The following is a 17,560-nucleotide window of genomic DNA, read 5'->3' as shown; positions in this document are numbered from 1 at the left end:
TTAATAATTTGCTGATACAAAAATTGCTCCAAATCACCGTTCATCAGTGGCACCACTGCATAATTGCATATTTTAATTTATTGATTTTGGATCGTTCATTACATTCATTGCTTGGTATATGTCATCTCGGGAAAACGAGGTTTAACTGTATTTGCACCACCGTGTGTTCAGGGTTTCAGCACCAACTCACCCAACATTCAGCGTGGCTGTGGCACACTGTTGGCCCCAATGATTAGCATGCTTTAGAGGACTGTGTTTGAGGAAAGCATCGCAAGAATGGTGCGGGTTTCTGTTCCCTCAGAGGACTGGCGGCAACGACACGCCGCCCTGATGGCGGTGTCCGCGGCGGGCGAGGGCTGCCACAAGCAGATGGAGGCCATGCTGCCCCAACTCGTGGATGGCGTGCTCAAGTATCTACAAGACCCTGTGAGTAGTGCCATCACGTCAAAATGAGCATTAAACAGAGCCTGAAGTGACAACCTAGGCCAGTTTTGACTTGTTCCTCTCCAACGCTTGTCGCACATGCAGCACCCGCGCGTGCGGTATGCGGCCTGCAACGCCCTGGGCCAGATGGCGACGGACTTCTCGCCGGTGTTTGAGAAGCGCTTCCACGACCGGGTGATCCCGGGGCTGGCGCTGCTGCTGGAGGACCACAGCCACCCGCGGGTGCAGGCGCACGCGGGCGCCGCCCTGGTGAACTTCTTCGAGGACTGCCCCAAGGGCGTGCTGCTGCCCTACCTGGAGGCGGTGGTGGCCAAGATCGAGGCGGTGCTCAATGCCAAGGTGCGTGAGCTCGTCGAGAAGGGCACCAAGCTCATGCTCGAGCAGATCGTCGTCACCCTGGCCGCCCTGGCCGACCGCGCCGAGGAGAAGTTTGTCGACTACTACGACCGCTTCATGCCCTGCCTCAAGTACATCATCCAGAATGCCTCCACGCCCGAGCTGCAGCTACTACGGGGAAAGGCCATCGAGTGCGTCTCCCTCATCGGCCTTGCCGTCGGCCGCGAAAAGGTGCGTGCAGATTGCCGGGGGAGTGGCCACGCATTGCCACTTTCTAACTGCTTTGCGTGGTGGTTGAGTCGGATCTCTCAGCAATGCTGCTTTGTACATGTTTTCAGAAAGTGCCTTGCAGGCACATTTTCTGCAATGTCTTTAGTAGGCTAATTGACTTCTGGCCTTTCGCATGGCAAGAGCTTCAAACATAACCATGTTTAGTGTGAATTGAAATGCTTTAAGATGCTTTTAAGTGAATAAGGAAGTTTGTCTTGGCGAACGGGGCAGGCGTACCATTTCGGTGGCATTTTGGGCATGTGCCTATTCACTGTCGGGACTCTGCGCCTGCCATAGCAAACTGTGGGGTCTAGAGTGACGTCCATCCTTCTTGCTGGGCTGGCGCGTCTCATGAGTCCCCTACAAGAAGCCCTCTTGGGCACTGTTCGTGACCTGTGGCAACTTTACGTACCAATTGATGAGGGTCATGTTTGTCTCACTCCACGCAGTTCATAGCTGACGCCAGCGATGTGATGGACATGCTGTTGAAGACTCAAACGGGAGACATCGAAATCAGCGATGACAATCCCCAGGTTCGTCGTGGTCTTGCATTGTTGCAGCCTTGCTGGGGGCACCTTTCCCGAGTAAGGTGATGTTAAATCATCGTTCAGTTGCTAAAAAGGAATGCACGGGTTGCCCTTTGACCGCATCTGATTTGGCTATTATGCTGTTGCAGATAAGTTTCTGCACTTTTTTTTCTTCCTGTTTGTTTGTCTTTTTCTTTTGGGAAGAGGTCTTGGTTTAAAAAAAAAAAAGGCTCTGGTAGCATTAACCAATAAATATGGAGCATTATTTTGCTTACATTGAGGCGGATAAAGTTGAGCTCCGTTGAGATGTTTTGTAGAGTGGCTGCTGATTTATTGTCCGCTATTCCTATACGCACTGAAGAGTCTGCGCTGCACCGTAAACGTGGTTTAGTGTGCGAACAGCATGCCATCCCAAGCTCTGCATGTAACACACTATTTAGCAGCTAAAATCTATCTAGCTACCGCCCGTTTTGCTTTCCGGTGCCAGTGCTTGACTAGTTTTCCCACCTGCCTCCGTTGCAGCTCTCGTACATGATCTCCGCGTGGGCCCGGATCTGCAAGATCTTGGGGAAGCAGTTCGAGCCCTACCTCCCCTACGTTATGGGCCCCGTGCTCAAGGCAGCTGCACTGAAGCCCGAGATTGCTCTCATGGACAGTGAGTGTGGGGTCTCCTTGCCTGTGTGTGCCATTCGTCTTGCGTGAGCAGAGTGCCTTGGTGTCAGTGAGAATAACGACCGTTGATCGTCGCATGCGATAGTTCAGTGTAGGTTGAATGCCTAGAGGAAGAGAAGTTTTAATTGCTGCCTGCTCAGTGTTTCTTTTTCTGTGTCCACATGTCAACCTACCGTATCGTGCGGAATATAGGTCGAGGTTTTTCTGGAAAGTATTGCTAAGATTTCACCCCTCGACTTATATTGGCAACACACCGCTTCCCTTTTTGGCGTTGCATCAGCATTGACATCGCGAATCGACACCATGTTCTCCTTATTGTGCCGTTAGTGTTCCTATTCCCAGCGAAAGGCCAGCACCAGCTACAAAATTAGCACTGTCACACGGCAGCAGTTCACTGTTGCCTTTAAAAGAAATGTGATTGAGTTCGCTGAAGCGAGCGGAAACATGCCTGCATAGCGGCAGTTCGGTGTGTCCGAAAAAATTGTGCGGCACTGGCGAAGCCATGAACCAAGGATTATGTGCATGAACTGTACAGTGAATGGATGGCCAGCGACAACCCACGCACCCCAACTGGCCAGCTATGCTTGCCGCCTCTGGCAACTGTTTGTGCTTGGGAGTCCCAGGCTTGGTGTGAAGTGCCTAATGAAATGATCGTGCGCGCTTTCAAGAAGTGCTGCATTAGCAATGCCCTCGATGGTACTGAGGACAACGGGCTGTGGGATGCTGCCACTGATAAGCAGTTGTCGAACGAGAGTTGCGACAGCTCTGACGAGTGAGCCACCGTGCCCGTGCAACGTGCCATGATACGTGTGCAGTCTGCGATGAGCAGATGTTTCCAGATGCGAATTTGAACAGTTGGACAAGTTAGCAGCCAAGGAGTAAGACGTTTTGTGCCTAGAATTTTTTTTTGTTGATATGTCTGCCTCAAGTTAAGGAATCGATTTATACAGTGTAGACCATTTATAACGTAACCGCTTATAGTGCGGGACCAGATATAACGCGGGTTTTTGTGACCACCGGTTCACCTCCCATAGAACTCAATGCATAAGCATACCGCTTAGAATGCGGTTGGCCGAAGCACAATACCGTTTATAGTGCGGTTTTCTGGCGGGGCTGCTGATCGACCGGCGCAGCTGGGACATCGTTTTAGGGTAGCAAAAAAAAAAAAAAAAAAAAAGAAGGAAGGGATGAAATCGGCCATCTGACGCAGTGCGCACCCCTTGCTCGCACCCTTTAGTTCACGCGTACGTGATAACCACAACTGACCTTGCTTGACGTACCTCGGAAGATAGCAACCCCCGTCCGCGTCCGCGTGCGGCAAGTTGTTTCTATTAAACGTTAACCGCATGGCCCGTTTTCGCAGACGATTCGTGCACGTCGGCGTTGCGCGTGCGTTTTTTTCACGCTCGTGTAGACGATCTTGCGCTCGCGGTGGCTTCTTCGCGTGGCAGTGCATGGCAGTGGGAGGACCCTGACGACTTGCACCAATGGGGAGGTGCGCACCTAACGGCGGGAGATCCAAAACGGTCCGACCAGCCGGCTGGCTGCGCCAGAGACGTTTAGGCCTACCACCGCGGTGTTTCTTGATGGGCACTTTCACAAGCAACGTGGATGGCAGTTTATATTCCCCTTTTCACCCGTATTATCAGCTCTTTTCTTGCGTGAGCATCCTCGCTTGCGCCTCGTGCGGCATTTCAGCGAGCAGTTAGAAGCGGTCGCTGGAGCTGCCCGCACCACTTCACGGCCAGAGCCGACGCCATGTTGCCGCCTCTTACTGCGCCGCACTGGCCGTACACCACGCCAGTTGTAACCGGGCCGGCATCGCCGCGCCTGCGATGTGCACTGCATGTTTTCGCGAGAAGAAATCATGCGGTTCACGCTTTAGAACGTTGTGCAGATAAGCCACCGCTTTTTTCCTTTCCGAACAAGCGATCCGCACGAAGCCGAAGATTTCCACCACCAGTACGTTGCGCTGATAAGCAGCCGCCTTCGGCATCGTGAACACAAGGTGGGGTAATAATAATAATATTAATAAAAAAACTTCCGTTGGCGTTGCTATCACGTTCCGCGGCATCTGTTCATAGACGCTAAAAACGCGACCACGATCCTGCAAAACACAAACAACGGAAGTTGGAGCCAACGTTTTAGCCGTGCTCGCTGTTTGTAAAATCGCGCTTGCAATGTGTAAGCTGATGTGATAAAAAAATACGATATAAACACCAGGCCTTCGCTTTTTAAGTGCCGCGCGTATGAGTGATGATAAAGAAAGGTCGACTTCAGAGGTAGGTTGCGATGTGGTTGGATTCGAGCATGTTTTGGTTATAGTGCGGATTTTTGAGGCTCCCGCCACATACGTTATAAGTGGTCTACACTGTATTCCACCTCGACCTATATTCTGCATTCATTATACGGTACTGAGATCTTGCAACTTATGGAAGTTGATGTGCAGCGGCAGTGTTGTAAGGGGGCGTTGTATGTTGGAGGGGACTATGGATGCCGAAAAACTGTGCCCCTCGGAGAGGTGTACATTGCTGACGGGGTGATTTGTTGCTTCTTGCCCGCTCAGGTGACGACATGAAGGTTGTTGAAGGGGATGAGGACTGGCAGTTTGTCAGCTTTGGAGACCAGGTCAGTGAATGTGGCCGATCAAGGACAGTGCTTGGTGCTAATCAGGTGTCTCTTGTATGAATTTCTCTCACTTTTTTGGGGATGGCCTGGGTGTTACGTAACACTTTCTCACAACAGAGTGCCTAATAATAGTGTGTACTTTGATGCCTGCTGATCTTTTGACGCAAAATTTACCTGATTGATGCGGAGCGTTAGCAGAGGTATCCCGTAAGCCAAAATTCTCGTCTGTACAGTAGGCTGCAGTGGCAGCTAAACAGTTATTTGTGGTAGCGTGGTGCTGAGCTGGAGTGGGAAATTCTTAGATAGTGGACGTGCACTACAGCGCTGCTCGAGTTAGCTTAGCCTAAGGCAGCCCTTTCCCCCGTTCTGAACCGCGTATTGCAGCAAAACTTCGGCATCCGCACGGTGGGGCTGGAGGAGAAGGCGACTGCATGCCAGATGCTGGTGTGCTACGCGAGGGAGCTGAAGGAGGGCTTTGCCTCGTACGCGGAGGAGGTGGTGAAGCTGATGGTGCCCATGCTCAAGTTCTACTTCCACGACGACGTGCGGTCGGCAGCCGCCGAGAGCCTTCCCTACCTGCTGGAGTGCGCCCGCATCCGGGGCGAGGCCTACGTGGCCGAGATGTGGCACTACATCTGCCCCGAGCTGCTCAGCGCCATCGACGGGGAGCCCGAGAAGGACGTCCTCTCTGACCACATGTCCAGCTTCGCACAGGTCGGTCCGCTTCCTTTATCCTTTCCTCTTCTTTGTCCTCTCCTCTCCTGTCTTCTCATACCGGACTTCTTGCCTACTGCGCTGTACTTGCTCGCATAATGAAACCACTTTTTTTTTTCTTAAAATTCGGCATGAATTTGTGAGGAGGGTTCATTATGCAGGAAAAAGTCGCAACAGATTTTTAAGTTGAAATTTCATCCAATAACGATACTAAGAGAAGCACTGTTAGAACCTTGCTTTTCTAGTAAAAAACGTAGGTAACTATGTAATGGAATTTTTTTTTATTCACAACGTATAGGGGCCCCCTACTTGTCAACGTCCCCGTACTTGCATGGAGCTGTTTTCATTGAAGTCACTTGCCGCCTCGCATTTGTCGTTGGCCCGCACCGTATCGTCTTCCATGTCGTCGGGGCACTCCAAAACTTCTTTTCCCATGCCAGGAAACTTGGGCCCACGAAACACACGGCTATTTCTATTCTCTGCCCAAACCTCTCGTTTTCGCCAGTAGCGTACACACACGGGGTGAACACTGAAGTGCCGCCCAGCCACGCGGTTTCCATGTGCTTCAATGCATGCTCCGCCACCTTCAGTTTAAAACCGGCTGTGTAGCTCATGTACTGGCCCGTCGTACGCCACACACCAGGAGCACAAAAAAGATCGGAACACAGCTGGGCAAAACCATGGAGCAAAATGACAAAGTCTCGGAACAGCACAGAGCAGGGAAGGAGTGTGGAGTACGTTTGGTGCTTTGTTTGCACGCAGCACCACTTTCATGGTGCTATACACGAGAAGGTTTGTTTTGTGTTCAGTAGGTGGCGCTTCGCAAACGCGCAATTTTTAAATTGTGAGCCACGGCATTCCCGCTCACGTCTCCGGGTACTGTTGAGATTTCTTTTTGTTGAAACGCGGTTTTAGCGTGTCTGCGCGTACTGTGGCGTGATATCAAGTTACTGCGATCGTGTGCGGCATCAGCAGCCATGCCAAAATAACAGCATATTCCTGCTAAATTTTTTATGCAAGGTGGCAAGTAAGTAAATTCTCAAGGAGTGGAGTGAGGGTTCATCATGCGAGTAAATACAGTATATTGTTTGGTGAGCTTGTAAAAGTAATTTTAACCTGCAAAACACAATGTGCGTGCGATGTTCTGTTGTTTACCTGGATCATGTATGGGACCACAATTTAATTTTAAATATTTTCGAGGGGTTGGGGGCCATTTCAAAATCAGCATCTTTGCCTTCACTGCCGAATGGTTGGTTGCCGTTGGATTCAGGAAGTGCTGTCACTGCCGAATGGTTGGTTGCTGTGGGATTCAGGAAGTGCCGTTTTTTACAGCACTTGCAATCGTGCTTTGTTGGGAGCAAGCATTTTTAGTAGCCTTCTGTTTTAAAAAAGCATCAGCCCTTTGGATGAGTTATTTTAGGTTAATTAAATGACAGGAGAGTGATGCGAGTGCATAAAAGTGCGTTCTCATAAGCTGTTTTCTTTACCAGCCTGCGATTTTTGTCAGCTGTTGCATGTATAAACACCAATGTGACGACCTCTACTCTGGCTACATGGCAGTGCGTGGGAGGTCAGGAATGAGAGCTTGCTGCGCTTCCGTTCCAGTGTGTGACTGTGTTGGGCACCAAGTGCCTGTCGGAGGAGCAAATGAACAGCCTGATTGGCGTCCTGGACAAGTTCTTGCGGGAGCACTTTGAACGGGCGGACGAGCGCCAACTGAAGCGCAAGGACGAAGACTACGACGAATTGGTCGAAGAGGAACTGCTTGACGAGGTGAGTCTTTCTGGGACTCTCTTGTAGGGCAAGGTTGCTTGATGCTAGTAAAATCACGTGTTAAGGTCTGATGGAGCTTGCAACCCAGTAGGAGAAGGAGGAGGAGGTAATGAAAGGCTCCTTGAAGGACTGGTTGTTTGGCAGAGTCATTGATTACATCTGACGTTCTTACAATTTGTCGCATTTGATAAATACAGGGGGAATGCAGCTGCTGGATACATCTCTCGCAGTGGTGCCTGTATTGAACCCATGTGTAGCAGGTGCATTGATTCGCCTTTTATTGCGCCTTTGTTCATTTCTGGCTGGGAGGCGTTCAAGCATGAAAAAAGTGAGCAAAAGTGCCACTGACGGTGTCATTTTGTGTACCAGTGGTCACGTCACAGCAGTAGAAGAATAGGGTGCATGGGGATAGCTGCAGCTTGAGAGTTGCACTTTTAAGGTTATGCAAACACCGCTGTACTTGATGCCATGAATGAACATTCCTGAAGTCTGATGGTGCTTTGTGACAACAACTGTGCCTCGCCGGTTCTGCTTGCAGGATGACGAGGACGTTTTCTTGCTGAGCAAGGTGGCCGACATCTTGCGGTCTCTACTGACCTGCTACAAGGAGGAATTCTTCCCCCACTTTGACAAGCTGCTGAACCACTTCACCCGCCTGCTGGTGGGTGCATCGCACCCTTTGCATGTTAATATGCCGAGGAAAAAAATATCAAATCAGAAGCACGTGCTTGTCTGTGGAGTGAAGTTGGTGACGGGCAAGCTCTGCGGTTTTCTTACTTTGAAAAGCTCTCAAGGTTCTGCCTGAGAACACAAGACTGAAAAACGTGAACTCAGAAATATTTTTTACTGTGAAAGCACAACAGCTGAATTGAGATCTGGTGGGGAGAGAGTAACATCCTCACTTGCTCAAGGGCCGTGATGGTTTGAAATCGGGCTGCAGTGATTGTTTTATTAACTGTTTCGATAGTATTGGAAATTTCACCCGAAATTACAATGCAATCCCGAGACCAGTTGCGGAGTGAGATTACTGCTGAATTTGCGGATAGTCCCAGTGTGTGTTCTATAGGCTGTGGCAAGTATTTCAGGCAGGTTAATTCATCGGCAGCACAGTATGAGCCTTCCCCTGCAATTTAAGACTAACTTGGTGATTTTCTGATATGTTGACGCAGATTTGTAGGGGCTTCGTGCGACACTGAGTGAGGCGAGGGCGGCCTGTGCACACGATGTCCATGTGTTTCAGTACCCAGTTCGCCTCCTAATCTCAAATTTTGGCTTTCTTTTTCTGATGTATTTAAAAACTGCATTTCCGATCACACCAAACGTGTTCTGTTAAACCTGCTTGGAAGTAGTTATTATATCTTTGTTTATTTCTACTTGCAGTAGGAATAGGTGATGCATGTGTTAGCACAAAAATATTCTGGATTCTTCTTCTTCTTTTTTTTTTTTTTTTTTTTTTTTTTTTTTTTTTTTTTTTGTACAAAACTGGTAAGCATTCATATAACCAGTGTGGTCATTTCGTCCCTCTCCCCTAGGGTCCTGATCGGGCCTGGCCGGACCACCAGTGGGGCCTGTGCGTCTTTGACGACGTCATCGAGTATGGAGGACCGGTATGCATTGCCCTTACAAGTTGCAGTGCAGGGGAAATGGTTGCTGCATGATCAGTCTTTCTTTTTTCTTGATGTCCTTTAAATTTTGTTGCTTTGTGTTACATACTGTGTACCGAGTATTCTCCCCGCCCTTCCTTTGTGCATGTGTGCAAGACAGAAAAAGAAGGGGTTGTGCCATGTTCATGTGGTCTCGCTTGCCACTTATTAAGCATAGTTGGTTACCAGTAGTCAGCAAAGTACTGGCTTTCAGGCAGTTTTTCTCCCATGTTATTGTTTCAAACAAGAAAACAACTTTATTGTCTGCCAAAGCTTCTTCCTTTATGCCACAAAATATGTAACAAATTGGAGTGTTCTTGCGCGACTATATAAGCTCGTCCCCCGCCTTGTGATCAACAAACAGGAAGCAGTGCTTTCTGGAGAACAAATGTCCCACCTCTGCTGACTATTTTTCTAAAAGGTGGCAGCTTGTTATTTTGCCTGATGGAAAAAAAAAAAAAAATGCTCGCTATGAATTGCGCTTTTCTACACTTTGGCCCGGCTAATGGGGCTAAGGGAAAGAGAAAAATAAGGGTAAGAGACAGACAGGTCATGAACATTGCCAACCACTTGCAGGCATGCGAGCGGTACCGGGCGTGCTTCATGGAGCGTCTGCTGGCGCTGCTAGAGAGCCCGAGCGCCGAGGTGCGGCAGGCGGCCAGCTACGGCGTGGGCGTGCTGGCCCAGTTTGGCGGGGAGGGCTTTGTGGCCGAGTGTGCCCGTGCCGTGCCCGTGCTGGTGGCCATGATCGAGGCCCCCGACTCGCGGGCCCCCGAGCGGGTCTTTGCCACCGAGAACGCCATCTCGGCCGTGAGCAAGGTGCTGCTGTGGCGCTGCCAGGCGGTCAACGCCCAGGAGCTCATCCCCCGCTGGTTCTCCTGGCTGCCCGTCTGGGAGGATGACGAGGAGAACCCGCACGTCTACGGCCTGCTCTGCAGCCTGCTGGAAGTGTGCGTGTTTTCCTTGTTTTGTCTCTGGAATCCTGTGCTAGATCTTTTTAGAGCCCTGACGTCACGAACATCCAGTGTACGCGAGTTAATGTGGCTCGTAGTGAATTAACCCTGTCCCTGCCTGGTGCTGCAGGAACCACGCAGCGTTGCTGGGTGCGGACAATGCCAACCTGCCGCGAGTGGTGATGGTCATGGCTGAGGCATTTGCGAGGGAGGCGGTGAAACCCAGCTCGCCCGTGGGTGCGCGCATGGTAGCCCTGCTCAATTCGCTAAAGGTGGGTGTGTGGAGCGCACGTCTCGTGCCACAAGGTCTCCTCCTTGTGCGTGTTTGTTCAGATGTTGCATTCGTGTTTCCAGCTGGAATGTACTGGTGAAACGTGACAATTTAAAGTGGCAGCTGAAATTACTTCCAGCTGTTCAGCTTCCTTTTTGTGTCGTAGCACACGCAGAAGGGCGTAGTAACCAGTGTCTTATATGGGCAACTACCCATCCTCGCTGCAAGCATAGCCACCATTAGAGCATGCTTGTAAAACAGTGCCAGTAAAACCTTGATGACACTTCATTGAGGTGGCAGTGACGGAGCTTGCAGCAGTTCTTCTTGTACATAACCTAGGTACAGCGGTTACTATAGTTCATCTCACAAGCTACCTGCAGCACTGTGGGGGCTACATTGTTGCCCCCCTCAGGGCGCCTAACTCACCGCGAAGGAAGCGACAAAAGGCGCCGGGGCCTTTCAGGGGCCTTTCAGTGTCCTTTCAGGACCCCCTTCACGGCGGATTAGGCGCCCTCAGTGGGCGCACTATTGATAACAATGTAGCCTCCACAGTGCTGCAGCTAGCTTGTGATATGAACTATAGTTGTAACAGTGGGACTTTCTTGTCACTGTTACGGGTGAGCTTGGCTTTGTGTGTACAACGTTCTCTGAGCGTGGCCCTGCCTGCTTCTTCTCCCTTTCAGAGCAATGCGGAGGTGTTTGCCATGTGCGTGTCCCAACTGAGCTTGCCCCAACAAGAGGCCCTGCAGAACGCCCTAGCAGGCTGCTGACCTGCTGCCCGTATTTATTGGACTGCCCTACCAGCAGTGCTTTCTGTGAATAGGATTAATTTTGTACATTTGCCGGATGATTGCGCACCATAAGTGCAGGCCCGTTACATGAGACTGGAGGCCCCACCCTGCTGCCGCTGCCGCAACAGGGTGGATGAACAAGGGGAATAAATTGTCTCAGCACAAACTATCTCGGCTGTCTGTGATGTACGGTGATGCTTTGCGTGGCTGGTGTAGGCATTAACTCCCCAACGCCGGAGAGCTCGGGGCCGTGTGTGACCACAATAAACTGTCCCTCTGCCAGTCTCGAGCCTAGGTCTTTAGCCGAGCAGGAACCTGCCAGTGCTTTCCTCTCTCTGCTGCTGTTCCGAGTGGTGTTGGGGCATTGGGGCTTCTTCCCGGCAACCCTTCCTGTTAATGCATCGAGCGGGAATAAAGTAGGCGTGGGCAAATAGCGATTCTTGCTTTTGAAGCAGGGAATTGTTTTGTTTGAATAGTGTGGAATTGGAGCAAGTGCATTGTAATTGCCAATACTAAAAGTGAAATGTGCGATTTCTCACATGTGTATAATACTTTAAAGTTTGTGGCCGATGGTTTGTATGAAACTTCCATTTTTCTCTATTACTGCGAAAGTGTTGACTCGGTTGGCCACACTGTAATTGAGAAATGGCAAACAAAGTAGCCAATGATACAAAGGGAATAAAAATTGAGTTGAAAAGCATCCAGATTGTGAGTCGAGCATGTCTTTACAACACCAAAACTCGGTGCTGGGCAAAGGTGCACACCTAGTGAATGTATCGTGGCCTTGCATTAGGGACACTAGAGTCTTGCTGTGGCCTACACGAGTAATTTGACAATGTTAATTGGAGTTGTAATTAGGTGAGTGGCTAAGTACGTTCCCACTAAGTGTCCTCTGCTTGGCGTTGCGAACGCTAAGGAACGCCTTTTCTAAATAAAAGCTCCTCTTTTATTTAGAAAGAAGGCTGAGGATAAAAGGGGAAAGTCGAGATTGGAGGGAGCGTGTGTGAGGCCCGATATCCAGGACCTCAGATGTGACAGCTGCAAGCCTGGCTTTCTCTAGTATATGTTTTAGCTGATCTTCAGCAGATGAGCTGGTAAGGGCAACTTCTATGTCTCCATTAGGATAAATGTGTGTGCAGGCCTGGTAATAGTAATGGCAGCGGCTGATCATTAGCACTCCCACTATAAGTGGTGCAACCACAGGCATACATCGTCGTAACTTGTACTTGCAACTTGGTTTCCAATGAGTCTATCATTAGAGCGCGATGAAAGTTGTCCTTCATTTCGTGAAAAAAGGCGATTGCAGAATAGTGCACTGGCTTTCTTGCTCAAAAAGAGTTCACAAGGTCTGCTTTTGTGCGTCCTTGTCACCAATGTTGGCCCGAAGGTAGGAAAAGAAATTGTTGCTAGGGGGTAAGGGTGGTTCATAATTGAACAGCGAGTATAAAGGGCAGATTTAACATCACACGAGCTCACAGAAGACTGGACAAGTGCTGTCCCATCAATCTTCTCCTCTGTTATGCTGTTTGTGCTACACCTTTGGCTGTTCTAGTCCAGCCAAGAGATAAGGCCTGTCCAACTGCTTCCTTCATTCTCCAGCTGTGCAAGCAGTTTTTGAATACTGCTATTTGATTCAAACCAGAATAGAATGTATTCATTTAGATATCTTAATGCAGTAAGCTGGTTAATTCGAACTTCAGTAATTAAAATTTATGGAGAATTTGAACTGCACAACTTGGTCCACCCAAGTCTCCATGAAAGTCTATGCACCGAATTTTCGTGCTTATAACCCGCCCATGCATATATCCGCGCCCCCACTTTCAGCCCGCCAAAAACAAAAAAATCCTCGCGTATTGCCTGTGCATTTGATACAGGAAAGGCTGTACCAAAGCTACTGCTTGAGCAACGCACCCCACACTGTGTAGACAGAAAAAGCTTATATTTAGCAACTAGAATACGCTGACTGGGTCACAATTCACTAATAAAATTCAGTTGTTAGAGTGCGCTCGTTCCTGTTTTTACTTCCTTGTCCTTGTGTGTTTTGCGCAATCGCTGCCATGGAAGGCATAGCCAGTGTTGCTGCGTAGGAGCTTCGCGGCACAACTCGCATTGCCGTGAAGCTGCACTAAAAAAAAAAAACGCCCTGCGTATTATTTGCACCCCGACCTTGCCGCTGAAATTTTCGCATTTTTTGGTGCGGGTTGAACGCGCGAAAATACGGTATAGGTAGTATTCATTGAAAAGCGTAGCTGTCAATTTCTTTGCTCGGCAACACTGGAAACGGCCACGGACATGGCGCGGCTTGTGCCACTGCGCCCGCAGGCCGAAAAAACAAACCGGCGTGCGTCGTCTGCTCCGTTTCAACCCGATTCCCAACGGTGGCGTCAGCAGAGATATTACTAATCGCACTCACGTTGGACTCAAGGCATTACTTCGTGTTCGGTGGGGTAGACCTTGGAACGTCCAACACAAATTGTGCTTATCATGGACAAGTACTGCCATCCTGCGGAGCCCGACGTAACCAGTCACGGCGCACGCCCGCATGCGTGCCTCACCAGTGAATACAAGCTCTAAAGAACTGAGATTTAATTATGCTCCAACCAATACATAGACAAAAACCCGACGTTTCGAAGCCCGCTCGGCTTTGTCTTCAGGGGTGACTGGGGCCACGCTGCAGCTGCGTTTTATAGTCTTTCACTTTTGCTGGCCTCGCACAAAGCGAAAGAAAGTGAAAAGTGACAGACTATAAAACGCAGCTGCAGCGTGGCCCCAGTCACCCCTGAAGAAGAAGCCGAGCGGGCTTCAAAACGTTGGGTTTTTGTCTATGTATTGGTTGGAGCATAATTAAATCTCAGTTCAGTAACTTTCCAACCAGACAGAAGTCTGTCAAAATGTTCACCTTCAAGCTATAAAGAAGCCTGTTAATTTGAACACACACAGGTTCCGCCATGGATAATTCAAACTACAGGCCACTGTTCCAGTGCCTCTGTGTATGGCATATGGACAGAGATATGCCCTGTGCCTACACAGAAGGTTTTGTAGAACGAAGAAGGCAAAATAAGGCAAAACTAATCTCGATCCCACAATGCGGACGTTTTGGAAGGCATTCTTTGCGAACTACGTTGATCAGTATGCAGGACGCAGTGGTGTGAATGGTGTGCATATCTTGGGCCACAAACGCATAACCTCTCGCTGGCGATGACCACAAGGAGGACAAAGATGAAGCACAGTGTGGCCATCCGCTCGGAAGTCATAGCTGGATGGAATGCTGCCCGTCTCAAGTTTTAGAGAAGGCGAAAATGGGCTTTTTGGTACATTCATTTGTTGGAGCAAAAAGTGCCGATTGTCGTCTTTTGGCCGCAACCGCGGGCTTTCTCAAGCATCAAAGTTTTGACATGCCCTAGTGCTTCCCATTTGCAGTGTACCGTTATTATTCCCTGTCATTGCATCTAACTTCCATTAATTTGAGCTGAGATGACACCCCCTTGTGGTTACTGTATTTGCACAACCCCATAAAGCAATTGAGCTAGAACTCGCAGCAAACAGTACAAGTGGCCTTTGTTCTGATCTAGAAACAAGGTGAGCAAAAAAACACGGCTTAGCTAGAAGGTTATCTTGGTTGTACGCTATTTCTGCTGACCGCGTTCGCAGCTCTACATGATGTTTTACGTTTACATGCGAAATTTTTGCGCTGCATGTGTATTGACCGTCTGGCTCATGAGGTTTTCAGAAACTTGTTCATTCCTTTTCCCCGTGCACTAGACTGCCGAGCAACACAAACCAATCGTTCAGTCATTTTGCACGGAATTACTTCTCAAGCAAGCGCGATAAAATACCATTAGCTAGTATGTACTGGCCAAGCATTCAGGGTTACTTGGAAGGTCATCACATACTCTGGTTTCCTAGTTGTACAAAGGTCACCCAAGTATCAAACATGCAAAGCCCAGGGACCCAAGTTCGATCCTGGCCATGACGGCCATTTTTCTGATGCAGGTGAAAAATGAAAATGCCAGTGTCCACATTTAAATCCCCACGTCATATGATTTGATCTGCAGCCCTTCACAACAATGGCTCACAGCCCAAGTGTAGCTTTCTCATGCAAAAGCCCCTTAATTTAAATTAAATGCCCTGAGCAGTGCACCCAATTTTGCTTAGCAATAGTTTACAATAAATTATTGAAGCAAAAAAACTTGGCTAAATATTCACATCTCTGCCAGGGATGATTAGCCAAGAAAATAAAGCTAGTTTTGGTGCACTTTGAAATCTGTTAACTTGTTTCAAAAAAACATCATTACACGAGCATTCATACCTTCCAGTTGATGTTGGGTTTCTCATATCCAACATAGCTGGTATTTGATACTGTCGAACCCGGACAGTAAGTTACTTGCTATAAAAATTTGCTTAAATTGCAAGCTCTATCACAGTAAAAGAACCATCGTAAAAAAATTGACATAAAGACTGCGTTATTAAGTGGGTAGGGGCTTATACCCTTGACAATTATTGCCTATATCTTCTCCCCTGAGAGTTGAAAAAAAAAGAAAAAAAGAATTTACCTGCTGAAGCTGCCCCCAGCTACGTGGCGCGCTGTACTGGAGGGCTACGGATTAATTCAGACCACCTGGGGATCTATAAAGTGTAAAGAAACATCGATGCAGACATTTCCGCTTCCATCCTGGCTGCCACAACCAGGACGGAATGCTTACACAACCTACAAGCGTGCGCTGGTGCGAGGTGTCGCAATGTGCAAGTTGCAGATGTTGACGGCAAGTTGTGCAGTGCTGCTTCCAGTGGAAGTGAGAAGTGCCGGAATCCTTTGGATAATCCCTCGGCGGTATGAGCCGGGATGCATTGTCGTGTGGCATCCGTTGTAGCGATTCGCTTCAAACTACCCCACATGGTGACTTTCCTAATAAGTCGGTAAATCCACTACTACTGTGCTTGCATCAAGTGCTCGCGTAACATCAAGAAATGCAAAGCTATTCACGAGTCTGAATAAACTTTGTAGCAGCATGGTATCATCTCTTGCACAGAACATTGCAAACATTGCTACACATTTCTTACAACCTGCATAGCTTGTTCCATTGGGCATAGAACGCTTGAAGATCACTGAAGCTTGCTCTATGTAAGGCAAGATGGCAGTGTGCTTGCTTTTGTTTATTTAAAACATACCCGCAGGACACTGCCTGGACAACACCACAAAGACCAGAGGATGATGCTCTTTTTTATTTTCACATTAAAATGTTTGTACACTGTCGATGTCTGGCAAGAAAGGATACACAAGTCCGCCACCGGTGGGGTCATTGTAATAGGTTTGTGAAACAATGTTTATACAGCTATGTTGGGGCGCCTTCCTGTCATCCACAAAAAAGTCTGGTGCGAATAGTGTTAACTTATGACTTAGAAATCGCTAGCCGAAACTTTTTGCGTCTGAGCTGCTTTGGCAGACTCTGATGTCCCACAGGCAAAAATTGCGCTTCCCATTCACTTTCACCGGCGGGAGATTTCACCACAGATTGTAAATCCAAGGGCAACCTATTGCAACTTGCACTACGCTTTGGAGTTGCAAAGCTTTTTTCATAAAATCCCCGTTAGTCTAGTCTCGAAATTTTTCACACCCCGAATGAAGCTAGTGCATAGTCTTTCGTAACGGGCGCCCATACTTGTTGAACCTCTTCCTCGTGTATCACGTGCCGCGACTGACGTCGCGTACCAACAAGGTCATGTGGGTGCTACACTTGGAGTGAATCTGAGGTCCCGCAACGCTAGCTTCAGTGGCAAGAGCTGTTGCTTGCAAGTGGAAAAAGTTTGCCCCAGATTGCCACAAGGTCCCTTCTGTATGGAAAGTGTGCACAGTGGATAGCGTGGAAAAAACTGCGTGCTTGTCACATCACACTACACGTTACAAGCCTCTTGCAGTTGATCTGCATGGGGCACTCCCACAGTTTTGGGACCAGCGCGGCGACCACGATGGATCGAATGGAGGGTTCACTCGCACCCAGTCCACACGGACACCATGCCTGCTCGAGGCATTCCGGAACACTCGGCGCACTGCCCTCAGGATTTGACCTGCACAAAAGGGAGCTTTGTTCTTTCCTCGAAAGCACTGATATTGCCGACGAAGCCATTGTACGTTGCCAACCGACAAGCGAGCTAAAAAATCACAGAATACAGTGGAAGATTGATACGATCATGGCGGACGAATTTCTGGATGGTACCAACTGAAAAAACTCGAAGGCTGAAGCGCGCTACACATAAAAGCTAAATTTTGACTGTTGCGAACGCTTTCTTGTACTGCAATGAATGCTACACTTTTACGGGCTTCTACAGCAGTTATTGGTATCAAGCAGCAGCTCTAACTCGTATAATTAATGTATTTGAACACGTTTTGTCCCCACGACAACTCTGTGGTCATGCAGAGCTTTGTTTCATTCGCTGCTGCAGATAATTAGCAATTGCAGTTCTAAAACAAACAATGTGATGCCCCCATGTCCATAGCTGTACGGTGGTTGAAGGAGGATGTTCAAATAACAAAACAAGT

At 48.7% G+C, this 17,560-nt stretch overlaps 2 protein-coding genes across 2 annotated transcripts in view; one reads left to right on the top strand and one right to left on the bottom strand.

The window, feature by feature from the left end:
- The window catches only part of Karybeta3 (karyopherin beta 3), a 31,707-nt gene extending 19,985 nt beyond the window's left edge, over nucleotides 1-11,722 (top strand). Inside the window, exons 9-20 of the mRNA XM_077699913.1 lie at nucleotides 302-426; nucleotides 529-1,011; nucleotides 1,500-1,583; nucleotides 2,100-2,232; nucleotides 4,816-4,877; nucleotides 5,262-5,591; nucleotides 7,197-7,364; nucleotides 7,903-8,025; nucleotides 8,897-8,971; nucleotides 9,584-9,957; nucleotides 10,091-10,232; nucleotides 10,915-11,722. Of these exons, the coding sequence (XP_077556039.1) occupies nucleotides 302-426; nucleotides 529-1,011; nucleotides 1,500-1,583; nucleotides 2,100-2,232; nucleotides 4,816-4,877; nucleotides 5,262-5,591; nucleotides 7,197-7,364; nucleotides 7,903-8,025; nucleotides 8,897-8,971; nucleotides 9,584-9,957; nucleotides 10,091-10,232; nucleotides 10,915-11,001 (2,186 nt within the window). The 3' untranslated portion in view covers nucleotides 11,002-11,722. The remainder of the gene's footprint in view (nucleotides 1-301; nucleotides 427-528; nucleotides 1,012-1,499; nucleotides 1,584-2,099; nucleotides 2,233-4,815; nucleotides 4,878-5,261; nucleotides 5,592-7,196; nucleotides 7,365-7,902; nucleotides 8,026-8,896; nucleotides 8,972-9,583; nucleotides 9,958-10,090; nucleotides 10,233-10,914) is intronic.
- Nucleotides 11,723-16,230: 4,508 nt separating this feature from the next.
- Nucleotides 16,231-17,560, bottom strand: part of LOC144170241 (uncharacterized) — a 31,893-nt gene continuing 30,563 nt past the window's right edge. The window contains exon 22 of the mRNA XM_077699898.1: nucleotides 16,231-17,088. Coding sequence (XP_077556024.1) covers nucleotides 17,077-17,088 — 12 coding nt within the window. The 3' untranslated portion in view covers nucleotides 16,231-17,076. The remainder of the gene's footprint in view (nucleotides 17,089-17,560) is intronic.

This window comes from Haemaphysalis longicornis, unplaced genomic scaffold (assembly GCF_048455015.1).
Source record: "Haemaphysalis longicornis isolate Haplotype H1 unplaced genomic scaffold, Haemaphysalis longicornis Haplotype H1 scaffold_2, whole genome shotgun sequence".
NCBI classification, from domain to species: Eukaryota; Metazoa; Arthropoda; class Arachnida; order Ixodida; family Ixodidae; genus Haemaphysalis; species Haemaphysalis longicornis.
This window is presented reverse-complemented; position numbering and strand designations above follow the sequence as displayed.